The sequence below is a fragment of the Emydura macquarii genome, unplaced genomic scaffold, assembly GCF_026122565.2.
Source record: "Emydura macquarii macquarii isolate MOO-44397 ecotype Brisbane River unplaced genomic scaffold, CSIRO-AGI_Emac_v2 contig_2473, whole genome shotgun sequence".
NCBI classification, from domain to species: domain Eukaryota; kingdom Metazoa; phylum Chordata; order Testudines; family Chelidae; genus Emydura; species Emydura macquarii.
The window spans coordinates 35691659-35716659 of record NW_027132610.1 but is presented as its reverse complement, the minus strand read 5'-3'; the positions used below and the strand labels follow the sequence as shown (position 1 = coordinate 35716659).

The window sequence follows — 25001 nt, the reverse complement described above, 5'->3', positions numbered from 1 at the left end:
CACAAAGCTCAAAACAATTAGGAGCTAAAACAGCTGGAAGGAAGAACTTAAGCAGAAAAATGTGAATGATAATTGGTAATCATTTAAGAACACCTTACTAGATGTCCCAAAAGCCACAATCAAGAAAGAAGGTTGTACTGGTTAAAAAAAAATATCTGCTCTAGATGTGAAGTGAAGGCAGCTATAAAACATTTATATAAACAAACAAATGAAAGAAATGAGCAGTTGATCTAAATGAATATAAATCAGAAGTTAGAAATTGTAGAAAATTGATAAGGGAAGCAAAGGGTCACAAGGAGAAATCTGTGGCCTGATGAGTTCAGAACAAGGAGTGTTTTAAATAGATTATGAATAAAACAAATTCTGACTATCACTTTGGTCCATTACTAGTGAAATGTAAAGACCTTTATCACCATATGATGAGATTATATCATCTGCTTTTTCTCCAAATACAGAACAGAAATCTTTATTGAACACTTCTGCCTTTTCTGGTTTTCTTATTGATAATTTTATCATTTCCAGCTAATAATGGACCAATGCCATTGTCAGGATTCTTTTTATTCCTAATGTACTGTATAGCTTTTATTCTCAAAGATAACTGCTAGTGGTTCCAAGATGGCTTCAGCTAGCTCATGCTTCTCTGGGTAGCCTCTGACACAGAGATTCCTTTGGGATGTCATCAGCAGGTTAAGACCTGCTCTCTCCCCAGGGGGATATTTTCCATTGAGCACGACCCCTGCTATCATGGTGGGGTGGGACCAAAGTCAAACCAAGGTGACTGGCCTATTTACCTCGTGTGGTAGTGGAATTACTTCTTTGCCTGGTGGGCTGGGGGGAAGACTTGGCCTTTTGTATTGCTCATTCCATTGCTGAGCATGAGGTATGGAATAGACACTCTTGTTCCCACTACATATGCCATGGTGAATCTGATATACGTGACATTGGCCCTCTCACCCTTGCTGCTGCTGTCACTTCTAAGCTCAATGGATGGTGGGAGGAGGGCGGAAATAGGGTTTGCCTGTTTAACCCCAACAGCACTGCTTGAGCTAGCTACCTGAGTCCCATTGTTGGAAACCTGCCAAGTTTCAGGTGTCTAAGCAGAGATTGGCTTAGCTGGCCAAGACTGTATATTTTGCAACATTGCTATAAGCCTGTGACCAGAAAGGCAGCTAAAAGCAATGCCCAAAAAAGCAGCCTGATACTGGTACAAGTTTGCGGAGTAGCTGATAAAACTGTCTGTTATGCTTGTGTTTTTCCAGCAGAGAGATCAACACCAGAGATAGAAGTTGCATTTTCTATCTTTGCTGTTCTCTTCTTTCCCCTTTTCTGTGAGTATGTCTAGTTTTGTCTTTTAGGAAACAGGATTGTACTTTAACAACAGCAATGACAAGAACTCCATCTCATTTCAATTTACTTTTTCTCTTTTTTTTTTTTTTTTTTTCCCAAAAAGGACTGTTATTACTACCTTTAATATCAAACAAGGGGTTTTTCCTTATAAAAACTCTTTACAGCGAAAGGGAAAAGGGAACAAGGATATGGTTAAAATGAAAATCTTACTTAATACTTATATTTCAAATGCTTTCACTGTTTTTCCTTCTTTTATGTATCTTTAAGAAAAGATACTGAGATTTTTAATGGTGTGTTTGCCATGGTACTAAGAAAGCTGAGGTTTTTGTATACCAAACCCAGAACCTTGTTGAAAACTATTTAATGTTGGATAGTGTGACAAGGTCATGTTAACACCTTTGACTCTTTGGAGCTCCACTCAACCATTTTCTACCTCATATTACACATCATGGCAGTTCTCTCCATTCATTATTATTTGTATGTTTTTTTCTTTTTAGTGGTTGATTACAACAAAATTAAAGAAATAGAACATTCTAAATTGATTCATTGAATAATATGTTCAGTTAAGTTCTGTCAATTCAATTTTCTATAACTTCTTACTTTATATCAAGAAGTGTAATTGATTCAGGTTCATATATAATTGTTAAACTTGGCACATTATGTCTCACTAGGGGAGGTGCAAAGGTTACTGGGACTATCTTCTGTAATATAGAGTTGACTGCAGGCTTCCCCAAATTATGAAGGCTGCCAGTCATGTCAAGGGGACACAGCATGACATCCAGACATCAGTGTGGCATAGGGATGCTTCCCTAGTCTTGCCCTCTTTTACTGTCTTCCGTGGGAATTTTGCCTGCGTTGGAAATTAAACCCTTTGTATTGTGTTGTGGGATTTCAGTAATGTCACTGAAATATTATTGTTACCAAATTAAAACTTTTGCTTTGAAAAGACTGTGTCATTTACATTTCTCAATTATCAATAATCACCATGTTATCTTTGGCATTTTCCTTTTGGTATAATATTTATACATTGAGAGTGCTTTTTATTGAGAATATCTTTGATATATTGGGCTAAATGCTGCCCTCCATTAATCTCATACCATCCTGTTGATTTAGATGATTTGCATAGGAAGGGCTGAGGGGGAAAAATGATGAGTTTTATGTGAAACAGCTCATTTTCAACACCACTAGATATGTAAAAACCCACTGTTTTAATTTGAATAGCCACACAAAATGTTTGTAAAAGGAGAGGATTGTTTTTTGTGCCAGTACTTCCATTTTGCTCAAGAAATGCCTGAGAACACATACTTGCATCAAAGATCAGTGATTCTGATGGCAGATATTTTTACTTTTAGAAAAGGGCTTGTACTCCGTCTGAAACTCCTCAAATTTTGGAATCCACGGCTCTGGATCCCCACAGGCATTTTACACCCATCCCTAATCTCTAAGACCTGCTTTTTCAATTTTGGTGTTACAAACAGCTCACCACAACAGGCTAAATTAAGTACAGCATCATTAACATTTTGTTAAAATTCTGGCTCATTATGGGATATTTATTACCATGCTAAGAGGCCAGTCCTGTTCCTAGTGAAGTCAGAATTTTGTCTTCTGAACTAGATTGTAAAAATGATGGTAGCTTTTAAAGATCTGAGCTAGACTATACACACTTATAACAAGTAGAGAGATGTTCTATTTCTTAATTTCTCCTGTGAAAACTCACTTTTCCAAGTATTCTGTTGCAAAAATTTACTTCTGTATAAATGGCAACTTATGCAGATATGTAAATAATAAGAATTTAGAGTGCAAAAATCATAACAAAATAATGAAAGTTGATTTTTCAGTAACCTACACACTGAATTCAAGTTAACATTAGTATATTAAACTCTTATTTATTCTTTGACTTTTACATATGTAATAATATTTTACTTTAGCTGAAAGAAATGGTATACTTTTTTAATGTCCCAGAAAAAACAATGGTTTTGCTAAACCACTGTTACATACATTAGCCTCTTTTTTTAACTGGAAAAAAAAAAGTTGTCTTTTTTTTCCAGTGATAACAGGAAAAGATGCATTGATTTATCTCTCTCTATCACCCTCTAGATGTCTGTGATTAAGTCTAGACATCTGGTGGCATTTCAACACTGCATTTCTTTTGTGTTTTGCAGGTTGTCAGCAGCTGGCCATCCCCTGACACCTCAATGTGAAATGGACTCCAGTAGCTCTGAGGAGTTCTATCAGGCAGTACACCATGCTGAACAAACCTTCAGAAAGATGGAAAGCTACTTGAAGCAACAGCAACTCTGTGACGTTATCCTGATTGCTGGGAACCGTAAGATACCTGCACATAGGTAGGGTATAAAAACATGGCATTGAAATAGTTAAAATAAACATCTGGAGCCTGATTATCTATCAACCTGCATCTTGTAAAGTCACTTATGCATGTGCAAAGTGGATGCAAAACTACCAATCTGATTTTAGTGTTTTATATCCATTTAAAACTCATTTTGCTCAGATAAAGGTGGCCATACAAGTTCATATCTGAAGATCAATCCCTACAGGTGTCTCTTTCCCCCCAGTATGTAACATTTATGCTTGTAATTAGTCATGTCAGATTTGTAAATTGAAAAACAATTAGTTAAACCAAAATATGCATGTTGAGGAATAATTTTTAGTACTGACCTTCTCCTGAACTGTTAACCTGAATGGTCAGAAAGTATACATTAAAAGTAAAAAACCTTACTCACTAATTGTTATTATAATTATGCATGTAAAATATATTGCCATTATAACTTGTAAAAAAAATGAACTAAATGCATTGCATAGGTGAACTTGGTATGAGGCAGCAGGCATACGTGATGGATTTTTTAGGTTGTGGCTTTTAGTTATACCAGAAAATACTCCCTCTTCACTGAGGGCCTGATTGGAGAAATGACCTCTGATTTTGTGGCAGCAAATTGGCACTCATGGTGGGGAAAAATACTGGGCTGAGGCTGCTCTGAAAAACAGGCCCTAATGTATTTCTGTATTCAGCAGCTTATTTGTGCTGTAGTCAACCTGTGGAGTTTGAGGGCAATTGCAAGGAACTCCTCATTACTTGAAACTCAAATAGGTAGTGCACAGAGGTACGGATTGTGTGGCGTGATGTCATTGTCTCTTTATGCAGTACAAAGAGGCTGAAAATTATACTACTCATACTGAGAAAAATGCAAGAACTGTGCAAGGAAGACTGGGAAAGTCAGAGCAATGGTTGTGAAAGTATTATGAAAAAATATTCTTTCCATTTAGGTTTTTATATTACCACCGTACCCATAGTATCTGAGTAAATGACATGCTGAGCAAATGCAAGGGAGTAAGATGCAAGTTTCCTATCAATGATGATTCAGAAATAGAATCTCCCTTTAGGTTCCCATCAGCAACTGTGGAAGTGTCCCAGAACTCTCCATCCACTGCTCAGTGCTCTTTCATCTTTCTATGCCCTTGCTTCAGCATCCTATTAATAGCTAGTTCCTCTTCTTCTAACCTCCAATATCTACAGAAGCCCCATATTCCAGTTGCTACCAAACTCCCCGACAATTTTATCCATTGAACTGACAATCCCACTGTCTCTTATCACCCTTCCTGTCAACTGTCTCAACTCCAGCATTTCTGCCACCACTGAACACATTATGCGCCTTCCAGGCATCCAGAGCTGATGTTCGTATATAGCTGGGCTGTCCAGAATCCTTTCATATATAGGTGTGAGTTCCACACAGGTAGAGGAGCATCATAGATGAATCTTCACATCTCCTTTATATGTAGAGGATTCCAGTCCTCTGGGATGGGTTCATATGTAGATCGTGACCCAGAAGAATACTTAAGGGCTAGTGTCATTTACATTAAGACCCCACTAATTTACACCCATTTAAGACCTCTTTTCACTATCTGCAGTGTAAAAGGGCTCTAGAGTAAATGAAAATTAGGCCCTTAATCCTTTATGGCTATTATTTTTCTAAAAATTACTCGGTTTGTGCCTAATTGTCCATCTTTCAGACATGGATAAAATTGGGGTTGGGGGGAGTAATCTCATCTAATACTTGACCCACATTATTAGACTGGATTAAACATAAAAAAACCTATGTTAGATGCATGTACTGTATTGTCTCATTTTTTGCCACGATATAATTGGAATTGTTTAAGGTACATCTGTGATTCAAGGCACTCCTGTATTCACATTCCACACACTTTTGCACACATTTTTGTATAGAATATGCCTTGTGAGGTATCATTTGAAACACTGATAACACACTGGTCAATATCATTGTCAAATATAAGTTTCAATGCTGCATGTAAAATTATGTATGCTCACTAATACCGTGCTTTAAATTCTGTGACTAAAAGGTGTTTAAACCAGGCTTGTCAGGGTAAGGTGATAAACAGGTTTTCTTCAGACAAAGGAAGGAGGGCGACACCTCAAATCAGTTGCAGCACCAATTAATTGGACTATTAACTTTTATCGGAGATTGCAGCAGAAAGAGATGATTTGCATTGTAGCAACTACCAGCAGGAGAAAGGAATAAGCTCGGAGCCTTATCTACCAGATATCATGGGTCCTTTACTCGGCATGAATTAATGAAGTATATCTGGGGGGTACCCTTTAGAAGAATACATTTCAAAGGTTCACAGAACTATAAAGAAAGAGGGAGCAAATCCCTAAGCCAGGGGTCCTAAATGACCGGCCCCCGGGCAATATTGGGCCCACCAACACATTTTGACCACCCTGCTCCCCCCTCCTGGCCCTGCCCCTCTTCCACATGGACCTAGCAGTGCCCTGGCTGGAGCTGTGCCACTCCCAGCCCCAAGCAGCACTGTGCAGTGGCCGCTCTCCCCTCCTGGCCCCACCTCTTATCCCCCGCCCCTTCCCACGTGATGTGGGCCCAGCTGCTTCGGCCCACCATAAGGGAGGGATGTGGCCCGAGGGATCTGGCCCTCACAGCTGAAAGTTTGGGGACCCGTGCTCTAAGTTATCCTTCATTTTAAAGAGATAAACCAGATTTCTGTGATGGGTCCTAGCCAACCCAGGCAGTAAAACACTGGGAAGAAGGCGATGGATGAAAGAAAAAATATCTTGAACAAAGACTGTTTCTTGCTAGATTAAGTTTTAGAATTTTAGATGAGCGTTTTCACTTTTATTTGATAATTGTCTCTACTTTTATTTTTCTTCATTTTGTATCGCTTGATCCATGCTGTTTTGTTAATAAACTTGTTTTGTTTTCATTATAAATCATCAGTGCTGGGTAAGTTCACTAAAGTGTTGCTTCTAGTGTTGGAATATTAGTATACCACATCTGCAGAGGCAGTGAACCTAATACTTTTTCTGTTAGGGTCCAATGAGAGTGACTGGACCCTCCAGGGAAGCATATTTGGGGCTGGAAAAGTACTAAGGTTAACATTCAAGGAGTATCCAAGTTTGGCAAAATCAGGGTGAGGTGTGTAGGCTGTTGGCAGTCTGTTGGGGTCAGAGCTCTGAACCAAAGTTGTATAGTCACAAGACACCCAGGGGTTACAAGGCAGATGTTGTTTGAACCTCTTACTGGCCTGGGTGAACACCAAAAGTTCACAACATCCAGGACATTTTCTTGCTAATTTTAGGTGCTTCAATAGATTACAAAGAAGGACTGACACAGGAGTATATCACTAGAAGGTCTTTTGTTAGTTCAGTCCCATCTTTCTACTTTATTTTGAAGACAAATGTGCATATTTGTATTCATTCTTGCCAATGGTAAATTTAATTTCACATGTGTCATCCCGATTCTACAGCATATCTAAATCCCTTTGGAACTGGAAAAGTACTCTAATAAATATAAGATTGACCATGAAATAAAAACCAAATCTTGTTTAGGTTTACCAGGAAAGCTTCAGACAACCTTGAATATCATTTCTCGCTTCTCAGTTGTCTGCAGTCAAAGGACCAAATCTGTTATCACTGAAATTAATGGCAAAAACCACTGTTAAATTAAATGGGAACAGGTTCAGGCCCCCAAATACATTTGAACCCCCTTGTTTTATTTTACAGGAAAACAGTTCAGTGTTTTACAGATCCAGACAGTTGCAAACCACACTTTCTTTATAGGTTCAGTGTACACAATGTCTGCCAATGCAGTCAACATTTTAATATTACAAAATATTCTAGATGTGTTATAGGATAAGTAAATATACATATAATACCTATATTATATACACTCATGCATGCATACACACACACATATGCACACGTTATCTTAGCATATAAATTAAAACCAGCCAAACCACCAGTGATTTCTATGTTAAAATGCCTTTAATACTGGTCCATATATAAGGTGAGCAGACTCATTTGTATATGTTGGCGATCCCTTGGTGATCAAGGGTGATCTCTTTCACTGGTTTTATTTTATATGCGTCCTTGATGACTGAGGAGTCCAGTCCTTGAGTTGCAGACTCATTAGCAGATGTTGCAGGTGATGTTGGAAGGCAAGATTGGGCCACGATTGCTGCATGAAAATGTCTGTCCTTTCTTTTCTGGCATTTTTCTGCAATCAGGGCAAGGCGATTTTCCTCAAAAGTGGTCGTTTCTCCTCTGACAAGTCTTCACCAGTTATCCCTGTCTTGGGCTACTGTCTCTCAGTATGTGATGTCGATACCACAACTCTTGATGTTTGTCTTGAGGATATCTTTAAATAATTTCTTTTGGTCTCCCTGATTCCTTTCTCCTTTAGTGAGTTGGCGTACAGCAATTGTTTTGGTAGGTGTGCATCAGGCAAGCGCACACAGTGCCCACTCCGCCTCAGCTGCTGCTGGGTAATAAGGGCCTCAGCACTGAAGCTGTTGGCCTTCGTGAGGACGCTGACATTAGTGTGGCGATCCTCCGACTTTATGTTGAGGATCTTCTAGACAAAGTGCTGGTGTTCCAGGTTTTTCAGGTGTTTTCTGTAGTTCACCCAAGTCTCGTAGCTGTAGAGGAGAGTTGAGATTACCTCCGCTTTGTAAATGGAAAGTCTAGTATGTATTCTGATGTCATGGTTGTTGAACACCTGGCAAGACAGTCTGCCAAAGGCAAGGCTGGCACAGTGGATTCTGTGCTGAATCTCAATGTCTATGTTTGCCCTCTGTAAGAGATGGCTGTCAAGGTAGGCAAAGTATTGTACATTTTCCAGGTCTTCTCTGCCAGTGTATATCTTCCTTGCTGGATCTGATGATTGACCAGGAGAAGGCGGGTGGAGAACTTTTTGTTTTGCTGATGGTCAAGGTTAGACCTAAGCTTTTGTAAGCTTCAGAGAAACAGTTAAGGGCTGTTTGTAGATCCTCTTTTGAATGTGCAACAATGGCACTATCATCTGCATACTGGAGTTTAGTTATTGTTGTTGATTTTACTTTATTTCTGGCATGGAGGCGAGAGAGGTTGAAGAGGTTGTCATCAGTCAGATATTGGATGTCAATACCCTGTGGCAGATGGTCTTGGACTAGTGTTGTCAGAGCTGCTAGGAAAATAGAGAAGAGAGTGAGTACCAGTACACAACCTTGCTTTACGTTAGTTCGGATGGCAAAGGGCTCAGAAGTAGAGCCACTGTACGGGATGGAGGCAGTGATCTGGTCATGAAGGATTCTACAATGGTGGTAAATTTGCTTGGACAGCCAAATTTTGACATGATTTTCCACAGAGCCTTATGGTTGACTTTGGTCAGATCGATAAAGCTCCTGGTGTTCTTGTCCTGGGTCTGCCTAGATGTGAAAATCATGTTGGTAGTGCCTCATGATGATCTAAAACCACACTGGGACTCTGGGAGTACTTCCTCTGAAAGAGGGAACAGACAATTCAGTAAGATTCTAGCAAGAATCTTCCCAGCGATGGAGAGGAGGGCGAGTCAGCCCTATCTTCTTTTCTGAAAATGGTGATATTAGCATTTTGTAAGTCAGTGGGATTTCTTCACTGCGCCAGATTTTGAGTTACAGAAAACGGAGTGAGTTTGTCGGTGTTTTCCCTTCCCACTTTCAGTACTTCAGCTGGCATGCTATCAGGACCTGATGCTTTATTGTTCTTCATTTGCTCAATTGCTTTGCGGACCTCATCAGGTGTTCATAGGTTGGTGAGAGTTTCCCAGACTGGTTCTGAGGGATGGAGTTGATGACATTGTCGGTCACAGTTGATTCTCGATTTAGAAGCTTATGCTAGTGTTCATTTCAGCACTTTTTGGATTCATTGCCTTTAAGAAGGGTACTATCATCTTCAGATTTCAGCAGCATGAGGCTGCATGAACTTGGTCCGTTGATGTTGTTGTCATCAAACCAGTCCTGATGGCAGCGGGAGAAAGGCGAATGGATTCCTCACAAGCCTCATAGATGGTTTATTTTAGGTCTTCCCAGTGTTCTTTGACACTTGTTACATACACTTTCGTTCTGTCCCCTTTGACGTAGGTAGTTGCCACCCTCTTGATGTAGTCTAATACCACCTTTTTCTGTTGATTGGCTGATTTGGGCAAAACAACTCTATGTATCACATTTTGTCATTTCTATCCATAAAAGTGTCATTTTAGAGAGTTAGTATCTTGGTACCCCCTATACCTGCTACATATTTTCGTAATATTTTGGCAATCTTCCAGTATCAGCACTTTCCTGTGCCAATTTCAGTTAACTTGAGTGACCCTTATACTTCTGTTCACTCAGCTTTTTCCATTTAGGCCTTAGCCTGTTTTACACGCCTTAAGATCTCACTTCTTACTACATTATGTAGTCAGTTTTTCACTGAGATGTGCTTGGAAGTTCTCTTGGTGTACTGAGGATTGAAGTCTTTGGATGTTGTGTTGCTGTCTGAGTGATTTCGATTGCTTTCTATATTTTGGTGCAATCTTGTTGGACATGACTGACTTCACCAAGCAGTGGTCAGTCCAGCAATCGTCAGTTCCGCTCATAACATGGGTGATTTGGACGTCTCTTGGATCCTGTGGTCTTACAATGACATAATCCAAGATTTGTCATTGTTTTGAATAGGGATGTTGCCAAGTTGTTTTACATTTGTTGCTTTGCCTCAAGATTGTGTTTGTGATTACAAGGTCGTGCTCTGTGCGTTTGCTGAGTAGAAGGATGCTGTTGGAATTGTTCTTGACCACTCCTTCCTTCCCAATGATACCACTCCATACATTAGAATCTTGGCCAACTCTTGTGTTAAAGTCCTTTAAGAGGATTATCTTGTCTGGTTTTGGAATGCATGACAGAATTCTGTCAAGGTCAGTGTAGAAGGATTCTTTCTGTTCTTCTTCGGCATCAAGTGTTTCATGTGCACTGATGGTGGTGGCAAATGACTCATTGATCAGTTAGATGCATAGGGTCATAATGCGCTCATTGATGCTGATGGAAAACTCAGTCAGGTGGTTGACTAGAAGGTTCTTGATTGCAAAGCCAGCACTGTCTATCGCCTATCGCTTGCTGATTCCCTTTCCAGAAGAAAATGTAGCCACCACCCTTTACCCTCAAGTCACCTTCATCTGCACGGTTTGTGTCTCTGAGAGCAGTGATGTTGATGTTATACCTTGGGAGTTCTCAGGCAATAATTTAGGTCTTTCACTTTTTGAATTGTCTAATAGGATACGGACATTCCAGATTGCAAAAAACATTTTTTGGGGGTTTTTTAATGCATTTTTTGAACGCCATTATCCAGTCGGGTATGGCGGGATAGCCTATGTTTGGCGCATCTTTTCTAGCCCCTTCCCAGTATGGGGTGAGCAGAGAGATTACTAAAAAGGCCTGCTCAGTCGTGACCACTGCTGCCAAAAATGCCCCCTTATCCCAATCCAGAGGTATAGGACGACCATCTTGTGGTCACCGCCTGCGTGTGGGTCTGTGACTAGACCCACTGGTGACCACTTCACCTGTCTCCATTGCCACTCACCCATTGCCATAGGACTCTTGTTGATGGGGGTGGGATAGAAATTTTTCCTGTGAAAGAAGCCTGAGCATGAGTAGTTTAATGTGGGGGAACCATTGCGCATTAGCAGCCACACAAACCTTGGTGGAAGAGGCTCCTGTGTGCGGTGGCAAGGAAATCCAAGATGACCAGGAATTTCTCTTTCATTGCAGCTTTTATCTGCATTCTCAATCTCCCATTGATAGGTAATCCTACTTCATCCGTCTGCTCTGCCATTGAGATCTTGAGGTCTTGGCCTGCAGCTTTGTCTGGTACCTCGCCTTCAACCTTACCACCATGAATAACCCTACCAGGAGTGCAAGACTCCCAACTGCATAGGTCTTAGAGTCTTTAGTACACACAGGCTTCTCCATCATGTCAAGGAGAAGATATGTGTATATATGCCTGTACGAAACATTCTTGCAGAGCATGTTATGTGCTCAGTACTCAGAGAGCTTATAAAGTTTCCAAGCAAATAGAGTTCATAAATTCCTCAAGTGTGGTGTATACATCCCTATGCCAAATAAAATGACACACACATCCCTCCCTGAAAAGTCAATCTGAAATTGTGTTCTAATTATTTTACATAATTTTATAATAGATTACAAGCTGTGCCACATGCTGGATATTCTATGTTACAAATATATTTTGCAACATGTTAAAGACACTCAGAATTATTCTCTAATAAATATTATGTAAAGTGATGGGTAATTTCCATATTTTGGTTTTGCCTTATAAAAAACTGAATCAAGCCAATGTAACATACTGATGTAAAATAAACTCCTGGAGAACCAGTATAAAATAGCTTACCTTGTATTCTGAACTTTTGTTATGGCTTATGTGCTTTAAAAAAAAAAAGGAAAAACCAATATTTTTTCATAGACTCATAGACTTTACGGTCAGAAGGGACCATTATGATCATCTACTCTGACCTCCTGGTCATCCTCTGGCCCAGATTGGTCAGGCGGAACAGCATCAGGGCCCTACCTGGGCCCACCATTCCTCCCACAGCCGTGCTGCTAAGGCAAGGGAACAGAGTGGCCAGCTGCTGGAGGCACTGGTGTTGCTGTTCCTGATGCTGCGACCCCAGTTCACAGACAAGCTGCTGCTGGGCGGCCCCTAAGGACTGGAGCAGTTGTTGCTGCTGTTGCTGTTGGGCGGCTTGCTGTTGCTACTGCATCTCGGCCCACCATTGTCGGAGTTGGTCCAGGTCCATCCCGGCCTGTCAGTAGGGAAAGGCTTGCGGGTCGCCCCCTTGTCAGCAAGGGGCGAACGCTGCCTGCATTCTCCACCACGTGTAAAAGTTCCCATGTAGGGGGCAGCGCCCCTGGCTTTGGGGAGTCCGAGTCAAGGGGCCACCTCCAGCCTTCAGTAGGGCAAGCCTGGGCTCAGGCCATCTCTTTTGGGGAATAATCTCTCGCCCCACGGGGCACACTAACTATCAGTCCCTGGTCTGGCCCTCCGTCAGGGACAGACTGGCAGCGGGAACCAACCCTCGGCCCTCAGCCGGGCATGAGAGGTGGTAGGCCTTGGGAGGGCAGGTAGGCAAACGCGCACAGGCTCAAGCCCTTGGTAGGGCAAGCAGTAGTCTATGGCCCAGCCCTTAAGCTTGGTAGGCAGGCACACACGGGCTCAGGCCCTGGGTAGGGAGAGCAGTAGTCTAGGGCCCAGCCCTTAGGCGGGCAGGCCAGAGGGACAGTAGTCTCTATCCTTAGATGGGTGAGGAGCTAGTCTAAGGCACGGCACTTCAGTGTAGACATTCACTACAGTGATAGGAGGGGTTCTCCCATCTCTGTAGTTAGTCCACCTCCCCAAGAGGCGGTAGCTAGGTTGATGGAACAATTCTTCAATCAATCTAGAGTTGTCTGCACCAGGGTTAGGTTAGCATAGCTACGTCACTTTGGGATGTGGATTTTTCATGCTCTTGAGCAACATAGCTGGGTTGATCTAACTTTTTAGTGTAGACCTGGCCTATAACATTTTGCAGATCAGAAAATGTTGGCTCCAGAAATACTTCAAAGCTAAACTAAACTCCCAATTTCCTTATAAAGGAAATGGGAACTATGCAGAATAACTGATCTTGTAATACAGTGGGAAGAACTGAGGACCAGAACCAAACTACTGGTTCCCAACAATGCAACTTAAATTTTGTCCATATTTTTCATTAGAACACTGATTTTTAAAAAATTCTAAAATAATGTAATTTTGTGCTTGTGAAGAGTAAATTCTCATAGACTAAGAATGACACAATTATCAGTAGTAGTAATTCTCTGTATCACACTAAGGATGAGTGTCAGCCCTGACCCAAATGACATATTTCTCAGGACGAGGGCAGTTTAGTCTTCATGCTTATCTAATCTTGGGACTTTCTTAAGGGAAGGCCAAAGGCTGCCAAGTGTGATATCGATTTGTGTCTTGCAGACACTTCTAAATATATTGCTGAACAGCTTTCACATGGTAATGAAATGCTTTTTACTGACCTTGGCCAGATTTGAACAGATAGACTGATAGAGAAAGGCTTCACATCCCATTACTGGACTCAGCAGCTGCACCACTGGAGGGAGAGGGGACAGGAGACCAACCAGAGTTATTCCTCTCCTACCCTCCAACCCCTCCCCAATACCCTTAGAGCCAGAACTCTGTAGGGGAGAACCACCCCTTCTCTGAGGCAGTTATATGTATTCGGAGGAGGCTCAGTGCACAGAAGCAGACACAGAAGCAGATGCAGCATGCATTTAGACAATGATGTCAGCAGATTTGCTTGATTTTTACTTTGGACATTGTGTCTGCTTGGCTCCAGCCCCTCACAGTCAATTCCCTTCAGCCTTACTGCACCTGCCCTTCAAACTCCACCCTCTCCTCCCCTGCACTTGTACTTTCCTTCTCTATTCTCTGTTGCCTGTCTCTTCTGAATGTCTCATCTCCCTTTCTCTTTCTTTCCATTTGACTAATGTGCTTCTAACAACCCACCCTCATTCTTTTTTTAACATGAGGTTTGACAACATTGAATATTATACAAAAAAGTGAATGCTATCTGCCCTCCTCTCACCCCCTACCAGCTGCCCCACCCCCCAGCCGGCACCTTTTGTCTGTTTTGTCTATTTAGATTGTAGGTGCTTCAGGGCAGGGATCATCTTACATTGTGCTTTCACTCCTTCGTCAAGAAACTGGCAGATTGTCTGCAAGGTGCTGGTGGACACTTCGGCGGTATTGTTGGCATAGCCACTAATGCCCCATACATAGACCATTGCTTCTGGCACAGAGTCTAGCACAGATTGGTAGGATCACATCGTCATGCAGAGCTGGGGTGGTCCAGAATTTTGCATGAAGAAAGCTACATTTCTGGAGATTTTTTGAGCAGCTTGCCCCACCCTCCAGCATAAAGAGACCATCTGAGGTCACCCTTGCCAATACAGAAGAGGATTGCTATAACTGTCTGGAACCTGGCTACCCCAGACCGCTGAAGGTCTGTTGCCAACCAGTTTGGGGTAGAAAGTTGATTGTGTGTAAAGTGGTGGTGGAAGTAACTGAGGTAATCAGAAATATGGTTTACCCCCTGGTGGCAGGCATTAAAGATATTCCAGAGGTAATTGCTGACTTTGAGAGAATGGGGTTCCCTAACAATGATGGGGCTATTGATAGGATTCATGTGCCCATACTTTTCCCTCCTCAAAGAGCACATGAGTACATAAACTGCAAACTGCTCCATTCTTATGCAGGACAAGAGAGGCAGATTTATTAATGTCAGTGTGGGTTGTGCAGGAAAAATTCACGATTCCAGAGTTTTTCACCTATCACGAGTCTACATTCATGGACAGGCCAGGACACTACTCCCACCAAATGACATTGACATAAACAGTGTGACTGTCCCCAGTATTATTCTGGGAGATCTGCGTACCCTCTTTTGCCTTTGTTTTTGAAACCGTACCCTGATTTCAGAAGTCTTGGCAAAAGAAGGTTTAATTACAGTCTCAGTAGGAGCAAAATGGTTGCTGAATGTGCTTTTGGCAGATTAAAATCACATTGGAGTCTACAACCCCGTTTGGATGCCAGTGTCATCAGTGCTGCCTGCATCACTGGGGCTTGTTGTGCTCTTCATGACCTTTTGTAAAGCCAGAGGTGAGCCATTTCCCCCAAAAGATCGGATCCCCCAAAAGACTGGATCGGTACCCTCAGCCAGAGAGTGCAGCTGTGAGAGCTGGGTGCACCCAGGCAGCTGAAGTAGGGCTTTGTGTTCTCACAAAAGGACTTGCACAGCCCAACGGAAGAGAGGAAATACTACCTGTGCTTGGGGGAGAAAATGGTCTCATTTATTTTTGGGGGAGGGCAATGCTGGGGGGAGGGGGAGGTAGCCTTGATTACCATGCAATTGAAGTTAGAATGACATGAGGAACATGATGAAAAATGAATGTGGTTGTGACTTGGATGGCGGGGCACAAGAGCTGTACAGATGGAATTTGTTGACATTTGAATTGCTGTTTGCTTTGTAATGCTTAATTATCCCTTAACATGTTTTTAGCTTTATTATCTCAAATCATGATTGTACGATGTGATGTGCTGATAGCAATAAACTTCCTTGAAAACATAAAACACGCTTTATTTGTAAACAGGTCTTAAAACACTCACGTAGCCTTGGGCAGGCCAGTTGCCATTACAAAACCACATACCCAAAATGAAAGGGCAGGAAATAATATCCAACACACTCTCCCTATTGCTGCTGTTCTCTGGCCCCAAGTTCTCCTTTTCCTTCTTTACATGTTTTCCCCTCACTCAGCAGCAGGGTGGAAGAAGGAAGGCTGTATGATGGTTAGTTGCCCAGACCAGCTGCTGATGCATCCTGAATGCATGTGCCTCACAGATATGGAGTTGTCTAAGCTACTGCTGGGCTGAGGGTACCTTGCTGCGGCATTATGCCATCGTTGGGGGAGACAGCAGGAGCCGGTACTTTTGCAGCCATCAGACAGGAGTTACTGGAACAGTCCTCTCTGTTGAGTTCTGTCCCCTCCTTTAGCTGCCATTCATGTTCCAGGAACTGCTCTGCATGTCCCAGCTCCCTCACTGAAACCTCAGGCAATGAGCCTCAGCCTTTCCTTCTGCCTGTTAGCATGCTGTTGTTCCAGTCTTTCATCCTTCTTCTTCTGGTACTGAACCTGGTGGTCTGCCCTCTTAAGAACATTGACCATAACTTCATCACAGTAATACTTCCTTCTGGAATGGTTCATGAGGTACGTTGGGCTTGGGCTCAAATTCCTGAAGAAGGTTCCTGAAATAGGGCAAGAAACAGAGAATTATTGTTTAAAGCAACTCTATGAAGGAACACAAATTAATTACAGTGGAATCTCAAGGACATAAAATATAACAGTTCTAAAGTGAACTTACACATATTGTGAAGGAGATGCTTCAGTCCTCACACTGTCTCTTGACACAGCCTTGTTAATCGTAGTTACAGAAGAGCAGAGGCAGTGGTACGTTTAAAATGAAAACCATTATTCTGTTTTATAAAAATTTCATAACTAATCACCATCGGGGAGGGACGGGGGCAGTGTATAAGCAACCTCACTGCAAAAGGTTTTTCTGTTATTTCAGGTCTTTCATATTTTGGAAGACATATCTGTTCTTGTGGTGTCCTAATGGCAGGGGGAGATGTTATTCCAACCTGCTGGAAGGAAACCTGCAGTGTATGCAGCAGAAGTATTCAAATGAATAGTGACCAAACAGCACATATGTGAGTGGAGTGGACTAGTCAACTATGCAGGGGAGGGCCTGGAAAATATACTTTCTTCACAGTGTGACTATCTGGACAATCTGTAAGTATCTGGAGTTCCTGCTTCAGGAAAACTTTGCAGCTATCAGAAGCCATGATTAGGTCAGAATTCATGAGGAAATTAATATGTTGCTATATTAGCTCCCACATGGCTTACCCTGTTATTGCTGCACAGAAAAATCTCTGAAATCTTCAGCTTTTCTCCACCCCTGCATGGATTACCTCTAAGTGAAATGGACTAGATTTGAAAATAAAATACTGTTTCCCAAACACATACACTCATTTCACTGTTTACAGGCAGCTGCACAGACCCTGGAGGAGTGATCACAGAGTGGCAAATTTCTAATTACTGAAAGGAAAATAAGAATGACTAGCAAACCTTTACAGCTGTGCATGAATGTCTGAAATTCCAAGTTGCCACTTTGAACTACACGGGGGAGGGGAGAAGGGGAGACTCATAGGCACTGTGATACAATCTGCTATTAGTAGTCAAACACTTGTAGCTGGATTTACCATTTTTGCATTGCTTCTTAAAGCTGAAATCCCACCCTTTACTGCGGTAATAAACTTTTAATTTGAATCATACACTTACCAGGCTCAGGGGCGGCTTCTGTCCCCACCACGTTCTCTGCAGGCTCATCAGTTAGTTGTTCCTCGTGGGGAGGATCAAACAGGTCTTCTAAGTAGGGACTGAGAATTTGCTGTTGGTCCTGATCCACAGTCTGCTTTGGGACTGGTTTAATTAAGAGTCACTTTATGCTCCTACCTCGGAGCCTGCTGCTGGGCTTCCATCAGTCCCCATGCTGGATTCAGGGACCAGCAGGGCACCATTCTGGCTCACCAGGTCTTCATGAAGCATGGTTGGCAGTACCCAGGACCCAATCAAAATCATCATAAAATAACCATTTCATTGGCGAGTTGCCCGAGGTTCAATCCTTATTCTAGTTCTTCCTGTATTTGCTCTTTAGCCTCTGAATTTGTTTCCTGCACTGATCACCTGCCTGGAAAATCTACGGCTGCCTGCTTTTTAGCTATCTGCCAGTATATGTGGTCATTCCTGATGCTTTTTGCTTAGGGTTTTTTAGGTTTAGGGTTTTACTGGCCTCACACCAGAGATTCCCCAAAATCTGGCTGTGCTTGCATGACCAGGATGCAGCTTGCTTTGCAAAATGCTTAATCAGTCTGATCTCCATTGCAAACCAAGGAGGCTCTCTGATAGTGTGTTTGCAAATCGGTGATCAGAAGAAAACAGATTAACGCTAACCTGAGATGCTGCTGTTCACAAAGACGGGTTGGATTCCGTTTTCAATAACGTTGCAGGTTGTTGGAATAGAGAGGACTAAGGAAATTGCCCCCAAGGAACTGTGGGATACTTCTGGATGACTTCTGGGACCTGAGTCAAGCAGAGTTGCAAAGCAATAAGGCTCAGACCTCGGCTCCCAGCTTGACTCAAGCTCAGACACTCCAGCCCTGCAGGGGCTCAAGATGCCTTCGTCTGAGCCCTTTGTTAGCATAATTGTTATGTAGACACAAGGGGGTTTGCCTTGAGCCCAAGCCTGGGCTTACATTACGGTGTAGACATGCCCTAAGCTACTAATAATATGCCAGGTGTACAATGACTAAGAGGCAAATGCTAAATGCACTTCAGCTGCTAGACCTGGTAGGTGCTAGTTCTGCTTGGTCCAAATAACCACTCAAACCTATGGCTAAAGTGAAGGGATATCTTACTAGAGCTGGCAAGAAAGGGAAAGGTTCCAGGTACCCTAGGTACAGTGGCTTAAGCCGTTACAACTCAGTGAGATAATAGTGGTTCTTATTTGGGCCCCCTGGTGATGATGAGGGACAATCCAATCAAGGGTTAGGACTCTTCAGGCTTAGTGTCTGGGTTGCCCTCCCTAGTCCAGTCCTCTGTTTATAGCAAATAGGAGCTTGAAATTTTCCAGGCCAGACTCAGTCACTGGGGCCCATTTGCACTGGCTCTCTGCCCAGTCTTTCTGTCCCACGCAGACTTGTTCCAAGCTGTGTCTGGAAGTCACACCAGTTCCACATACAATTCTGCAGCTTCTGCACTGCCTGCTGTGTACCTTGTTCCTGGGTGTTTCTCTCTGCATCCAGCTTCAATATTGTTCCTGGTTTCCAAGTATCTGCTGCTTCCCTAGAAGGGTCCTTCTACCTGGCCGGAAGGGGAGGGGACTGATGCTGGCAATCATAGTTTCCTGATTATCATGTTCATCACAATACTGCTCAAAACCATTGCAACTTTAGCAAAGCACCAGTTAGCTCCAAGGATAATGAAAAAACCCTGAACTAAACCCTACAATGATCCCATTGATCAACAATAAAATACAATAAAATAAAAAATAATTTTCCTCCTAAATAATCCAGAATGATTGATAAAAGTCCAAGTACTTTAGTGCACCTCTCTGAACACGAAATGGGGAAGACAGCCAGTAAATAAGCTTCCAATGATCAATCGTGTCAGAAAGCTGCAAATAAGTCTACGCAAAATCAATACCAGTGATATACCTTTTAAATTTGCAAAGGAAAGGTCATTAAAGCTTTAATCAAACGGCTTTGATCCGGTGGCCAGCTCTAAATGCAGACTGAAAAGGGTGAGGTTAGTTATGATTTTGAAGAAAAGACCGAATTTGACTAAGAACAGTGTGCTCAAACTATACAGACACACACACACAGAGTTAAGGAATTGGGTGGAAAATTTACAGTGAAGATAGGATTCACTAATCCACATTTAAATTCAAATAGGAAGGTACTTGAAGCCTAAAAGGAGGAATTGCAATGAAAGGAACAAACTCGTGTAATGTCTCAGGGAAGATGATCAGACCCTCAAGAGTAACTTTGACTTTCATAGTATTTGTGGTGAATATAATCTTCTTGATTAAAGAAAATTAATGAAAATAAGGGAAAGTCAAGAACTATTTTAAGAAAGGAGGTCTTATATCTCATACCGGATAATATTTTACATAATCTTTAACTTCAAGTCTATCTGAATTTATTTTTATTTAATCCAAATTTCTGTTTACTTTCTACACTTTATTCACAGAACAACAATATATTTGTGATCTTTCAGATATTAAAGATATATGTAACTGTTGCAGTAGGGGAAGCTGTGATGGTTGAGTGGTGGGGGAAATATGGAAGGAAGAACCTGTTGAGTTGAGCATTAAAAGAAGGAAACTTTGTAATAGGGATGGTCAAAAATTTATAATCAATTGTTTTTCAGTGAAAAAATTGCTTTTCACCTACAGAAACATTTTTATGGACAATATCTGCTTTCCACAGAAAATTTCAACTTTTTTTTTTAAATCCTGAAAACTGATTTTTTTCTTTTCTTTTCTTTTTTTTTTCCCAGCCAAAAAGTTTTGGTTTTTGGATTTGCTATGACAAGTTGAAATTTCTCTCTTTTTCTCTCTTTCACATAGCCCCTCCCCACAAAAAATCTGACATCTCTAGTAATTTAATAAGACCACTTGCTTTTATCTTCCTGACCACTTTGTTCATACCTCTTTTCTCAAACCTGAATGTATCTTTTGTCTCTCTAGATTGAAAGCTCTTTAGGGAAGATACTGTCTTTTTCGTGTGTTGGTTCAGTGCCCCGCACGTTGTGGGTACCACTGTAAATAATAATGAACAAGACAGGGAGTGTCAAGAGAAAAAGATGATAAAGAAGAAAAGAAAAGGATCTAGCTTAATTAGCCTTCTAGCTCTCCTCCATCCACCATCTTGCATGTGTGTGCATGAGAGAGAGAGGAATCACAAATAACATGTTAGTACAAGAAAGTCAGCAGTAAAGAAAGAAAAGAGGGGTGAAGAGTAAGGAGGGAAAGGAAAGGGTTAACAAGAACAAAGACAGGGGCAGAAAGGGAACAGACAGCACAACAGGAGGGACAGAACAAGTAAGAAAGCTTTGCCAGCCAGGAGAAACCAGCCAGCCATTCATTCAGGAGCGGCTATCTAGTAGGCACATCTGACCAATAATCACAATCTCTGATTTCACCTTGATTTGGACTTGTTATGCCTTCTGTACAAGGGCAACCATATATGAATTATCTTTCCTGATGGCATTAATGACCATATTTTCAAAGGGCACTTTCATCCGACCTCCAGATATGAACTTTCCATTTTGCATGTATGCCTCTCAGCATGTGGAAAATATTGCGTCAGATGGCACTTCTATGTTTAAAATGGGTGGACATTCCGATGGCTGTCTGTCTAATTTTTTAATGCAATTGCTGATCGCACATGCAACAATATGGCCTAAATTTTGAGGCCCGTTATGAAAAAGTTGGTTCAAAAACAATAGTTTAATTCAGAATCCAAATGATTTCAGTGAGAGCTGCTGACTATTCAACACTTTTGAAAATCACATCACTTACTTACATGCCTAAATGTGAACTTAGAAGCCTAACTCTAAGCTCCCATTTTTAAAAATTTCAGCCAGAATATTTACTATACAACCTTTCTCAGAAATATTGATGTGGAGAAGTTGTCTTAACAGGTTGCCAGAGTCTCTCAGCAAGCTGTGTATGTCTCTGGTCTAAACTAACTGCAAATCACTTCTTTTTAATGTTGATTAATGGAATCTACATTAATGGTAAGTGTGGGTAGTAAATATTGCTGTGTTTGATCACCAAGTGTCGAATTTCTGGGCTTCTGGTTCATGTTTAAGGTTAGCTGTGTGGAGTAATAGTGTTGGACTATGTTGGTAGACTCGCATATTTGTGTGCCAAAAAGAGGGAGAAAGAAGCATTTCAATTAGTCAGTCTGGTTACTATCATTGGTAGAAACCAAAAGAGCTCAACACGGTCAAGTAGGAACATTAATTTATTATTCTAAACTTTTAAACTGCATTGACTTCTGTCGTTTGAATTATGCAATATGATCCATATTTTCAAAAGCAATCAGTCTTTCAAAGCTGTGGAAGCAGCACTCCAGAAAGCAGAACTCTATAAACTAACATGGAAAACAAATATTCTGCTGGTTTATTGTCTGCATTTGGGCCTTATGACACAGAGCTTAGCAACAGCAGCTGAGCCAGCCTTGGTCACTGCAGCTCCAATTAAGCACTGCAGAACAGACCTTATTAAGAAGAACTGTACTTAATTGGTGGATGGAGGAGAGCTAGAAGGCTAATTAAGCCATTAGGCAGAGGATACAAAAAGACATAGGAAGGATATAAAGGGGGAAGTAGACAGAGAGAGATTGATTGTTCATTCATTTGTCCCTGCTTGTCTCAGGAGCTGAAGGCTCCCTAAGATGATAGGAGTAAGATTATATAGTGTACAAGGGTGGTGGGAACCAATGTTGTAAATAAACTGCATTGGGTGTTTTACCAGCATAAAGAACTCTGAGCTGTTTGTGAACTGGAGCAGAGACAGGAGCTAGTGGCCCTGCCATGGACCTCACAGTAGGAAATGGACAAACTCTTGGCAGAACAGAGGTGGAAAAACAAGTTCCCTTTAGCAGCCTTTTCTTGGAGTTTGTTTTCTTGAAAATAAGTCATGTACAAACTTTTCACTAAATATTGACTTGTTATTAGTTCAATAGCAGTAACATAAACCCTGAGGAAACTGAAGTTATTATAAGATTAATTGGGTGAACATCAGTAAGTTGGAATACTTATAATATTTTTATGAACATTTGGAGTTCTTTTCTTCACATCCCTTCTTTCTCCCTCTTTCTTTTTCTGATCAACACTTATTCCCTTATTCCTCTTTCTATCTATTTCAACAAGATTTTTTTTCCAGTCTTCTGATGCTACCTTTTGCTTTCATTATCCCCTCTTCCAATCTGGACCCCTATCCAACTCTCTGTCCCCTGCAACTCACATCAAACATATGATGAAATAAAACAAGATATTATCTTTAAATATATATTACACTTTTATCCACTCAAAGTACTTTACATACATTAGCTAAGAGTTACAACTTCCCTCTGAGGTGCAGTTGCGTTAGGCAGTATAGTTATGTTCTCAACCACCACTCAAATTCAGCCTTTTCTGGGAGGAACACATCAGCTGGTAGCAGGAATACAGTAACACTACATAATGTTTTAGGACACAAAGTACAAAAAACTATGTTCCTTTGAAATTACTGGAGAAATCTTTGTAGGTAGAGTGTAATTACCTAAGTGGGAATACAATTGTAGTACTTAATACCCTCTTACCAAAATAAGCCAGCAACCTCAACTATCATATTTATGCTGATGCCTGATGGATCAACCTCTCCACTTCCAGACAAGTCTCCTTCTATCCAAACTGAAATCTCTGTCTTCTACTCACTGCTCTCACTGGGCCCTGATATATACCCATGCTTAGATCTTGCTTTTACTTCCTGCACAACATCTCCGAGATCCAGCCTTTCTTCTTTGTCCATACAATTGAAAATCTTTTCTTGACCTTCATCACCTCATGTCATGATAATGGCAACCTCTTTTGTGGCTTTGACAAATGCCATTTTGTCTCATTTATCCACTTACTTGATGATTCAGCTCTGTCACTCTTCCTTTGCATCCTTCCACTGGCTCCTCTTTCTCTATCACATCATTCGCAAAATGCTACTTTTCAGGCCCTTCAAAGCCTATCTCCACCTTAACATCTCAATAGCATAAGTAATGATAGATAACTCCCACCTCCACTCTGCCAATGATGCTAGTCTTGACTTCCCATTTACCATATTTTCCTACAGCACTTTCTCCCATGCTATCCTTCACACTTGGGAAAAACTCCCTATAAACATCTGCAAAGCTACCTCATTGTCTTATTTCACATCCATCCTTAAAACTCTACTCTGCCATGATAGCTACAAAAAAACTCAACACTTGTGACCACTGTGTACATTAGGTAACTGGTGTGCAGAGACCATTGCTTACCACAGTTATAATAATTATTTCATTGTTGCCTTATGTTGTACTGTCTTTATTGTATTCTCCTATTGCTCTTGTCTTACACTTTAGATTCAAAGGTCTTTCGGGTAGGGATTGTCTTCTTTAAGTGTTTGTACAGTCTCAAGCAAAATCAGGCCATGATCCTAGCACTACTACAATACAAACAATAAATGATAGCTTCTAAATAAGCCCCAGTAGTAAGTACCTTAGTTTTACATGTCCTCTGAAAGGCACCTCTACAAGCAGTTCCAGGGGGTAGCTGTGTTAGTCTGTTTTTAGCAAAACAGAGAAAGTCCTGTGGCACCTTAAACACTAACAAATTTATTTTGGCATAAAAGCTTTCGTGGGCAGAAACCCACTTCGTCAGATGCACTTCGTCTAGAAGCAGTGTCACCTAGCACCATGCTAGGTTATTGGTGAACTTGGAAGAATGCCATATATAGTACTAAATCATCTATCTTAGTTTCTGCTACACCTGAATGTTCATCAGACTTCTCCCATCCAAGTCCTGGCACAACAATAACTCTTCTTAGCTTGCAAGATATAATGAAATCAAAGTAGAAGGGTGTTTGTGTGAAGGCTGGGACAAGACTATCTTTTTTTTAAGGACCAATCTACTTTCTCTTGAGCTTTGTGGGTATGACTACACAAAACTTTGAACTGAGCAGGAGCAAGCCCCCAAACCTGGATCAACAGACTTGGGTTAGCAGGGCTCACACTGGTGCTCTAACAATAGACAGCAGTTTGAAGTGGTGACTTGAGCAGAAACTTGTGCTCTGAATGCTAGGGAGGAGGATGGGCTTCACAGCCCCAGCTCACACCCAAGCTACAACTTCAAAGCACTGTCTACACATTTATTTTTAGAACACCAGTGGAAGCTCCACTAGCCTGAGTCTATGAACCCAAGCCAACAGGCTCACTCCAAACTGCTGTGTAGACATACCCTAACAGGTTGCTTTTGTCAAATTTTCCATACCCAGTGTCTGCATTAGTCAAAACTGCCTGTTAGGGGGCCAGAATGGGTAGGTTGGCTTGTAAGTATCACACACTGGTGCTCCAGATTATCAGTTAAAGATT

General features: G+C 41.5%; 1 protein-coding gene across 2 annotated transcripts in view; it reads left to right on the top strand.

Moving 5' to 3' along the window:
* Positions 1-25001, top strand: part of KLHL1 (kelch like family member 1) — a 420141-nt gene that overhangs the window by 125136 nt on the left and 270004 nt on the right. Inside the window, exon 2 of one of the 2 annotated variants that reach the window (XM_067562780.1) lies at positions 3510-3692. The exons of the other annotated variant lie outside the window; for it this stretch is intronic. Coding sequence (XP_067418881.1) covers positions 3510-3692 — 183 coding nt within the window. The remainder of the gene's footprint in view (positions 1-3509; positions 3693-25001) is intronic. 2 annotated transcript variants of the gene reach the window in all.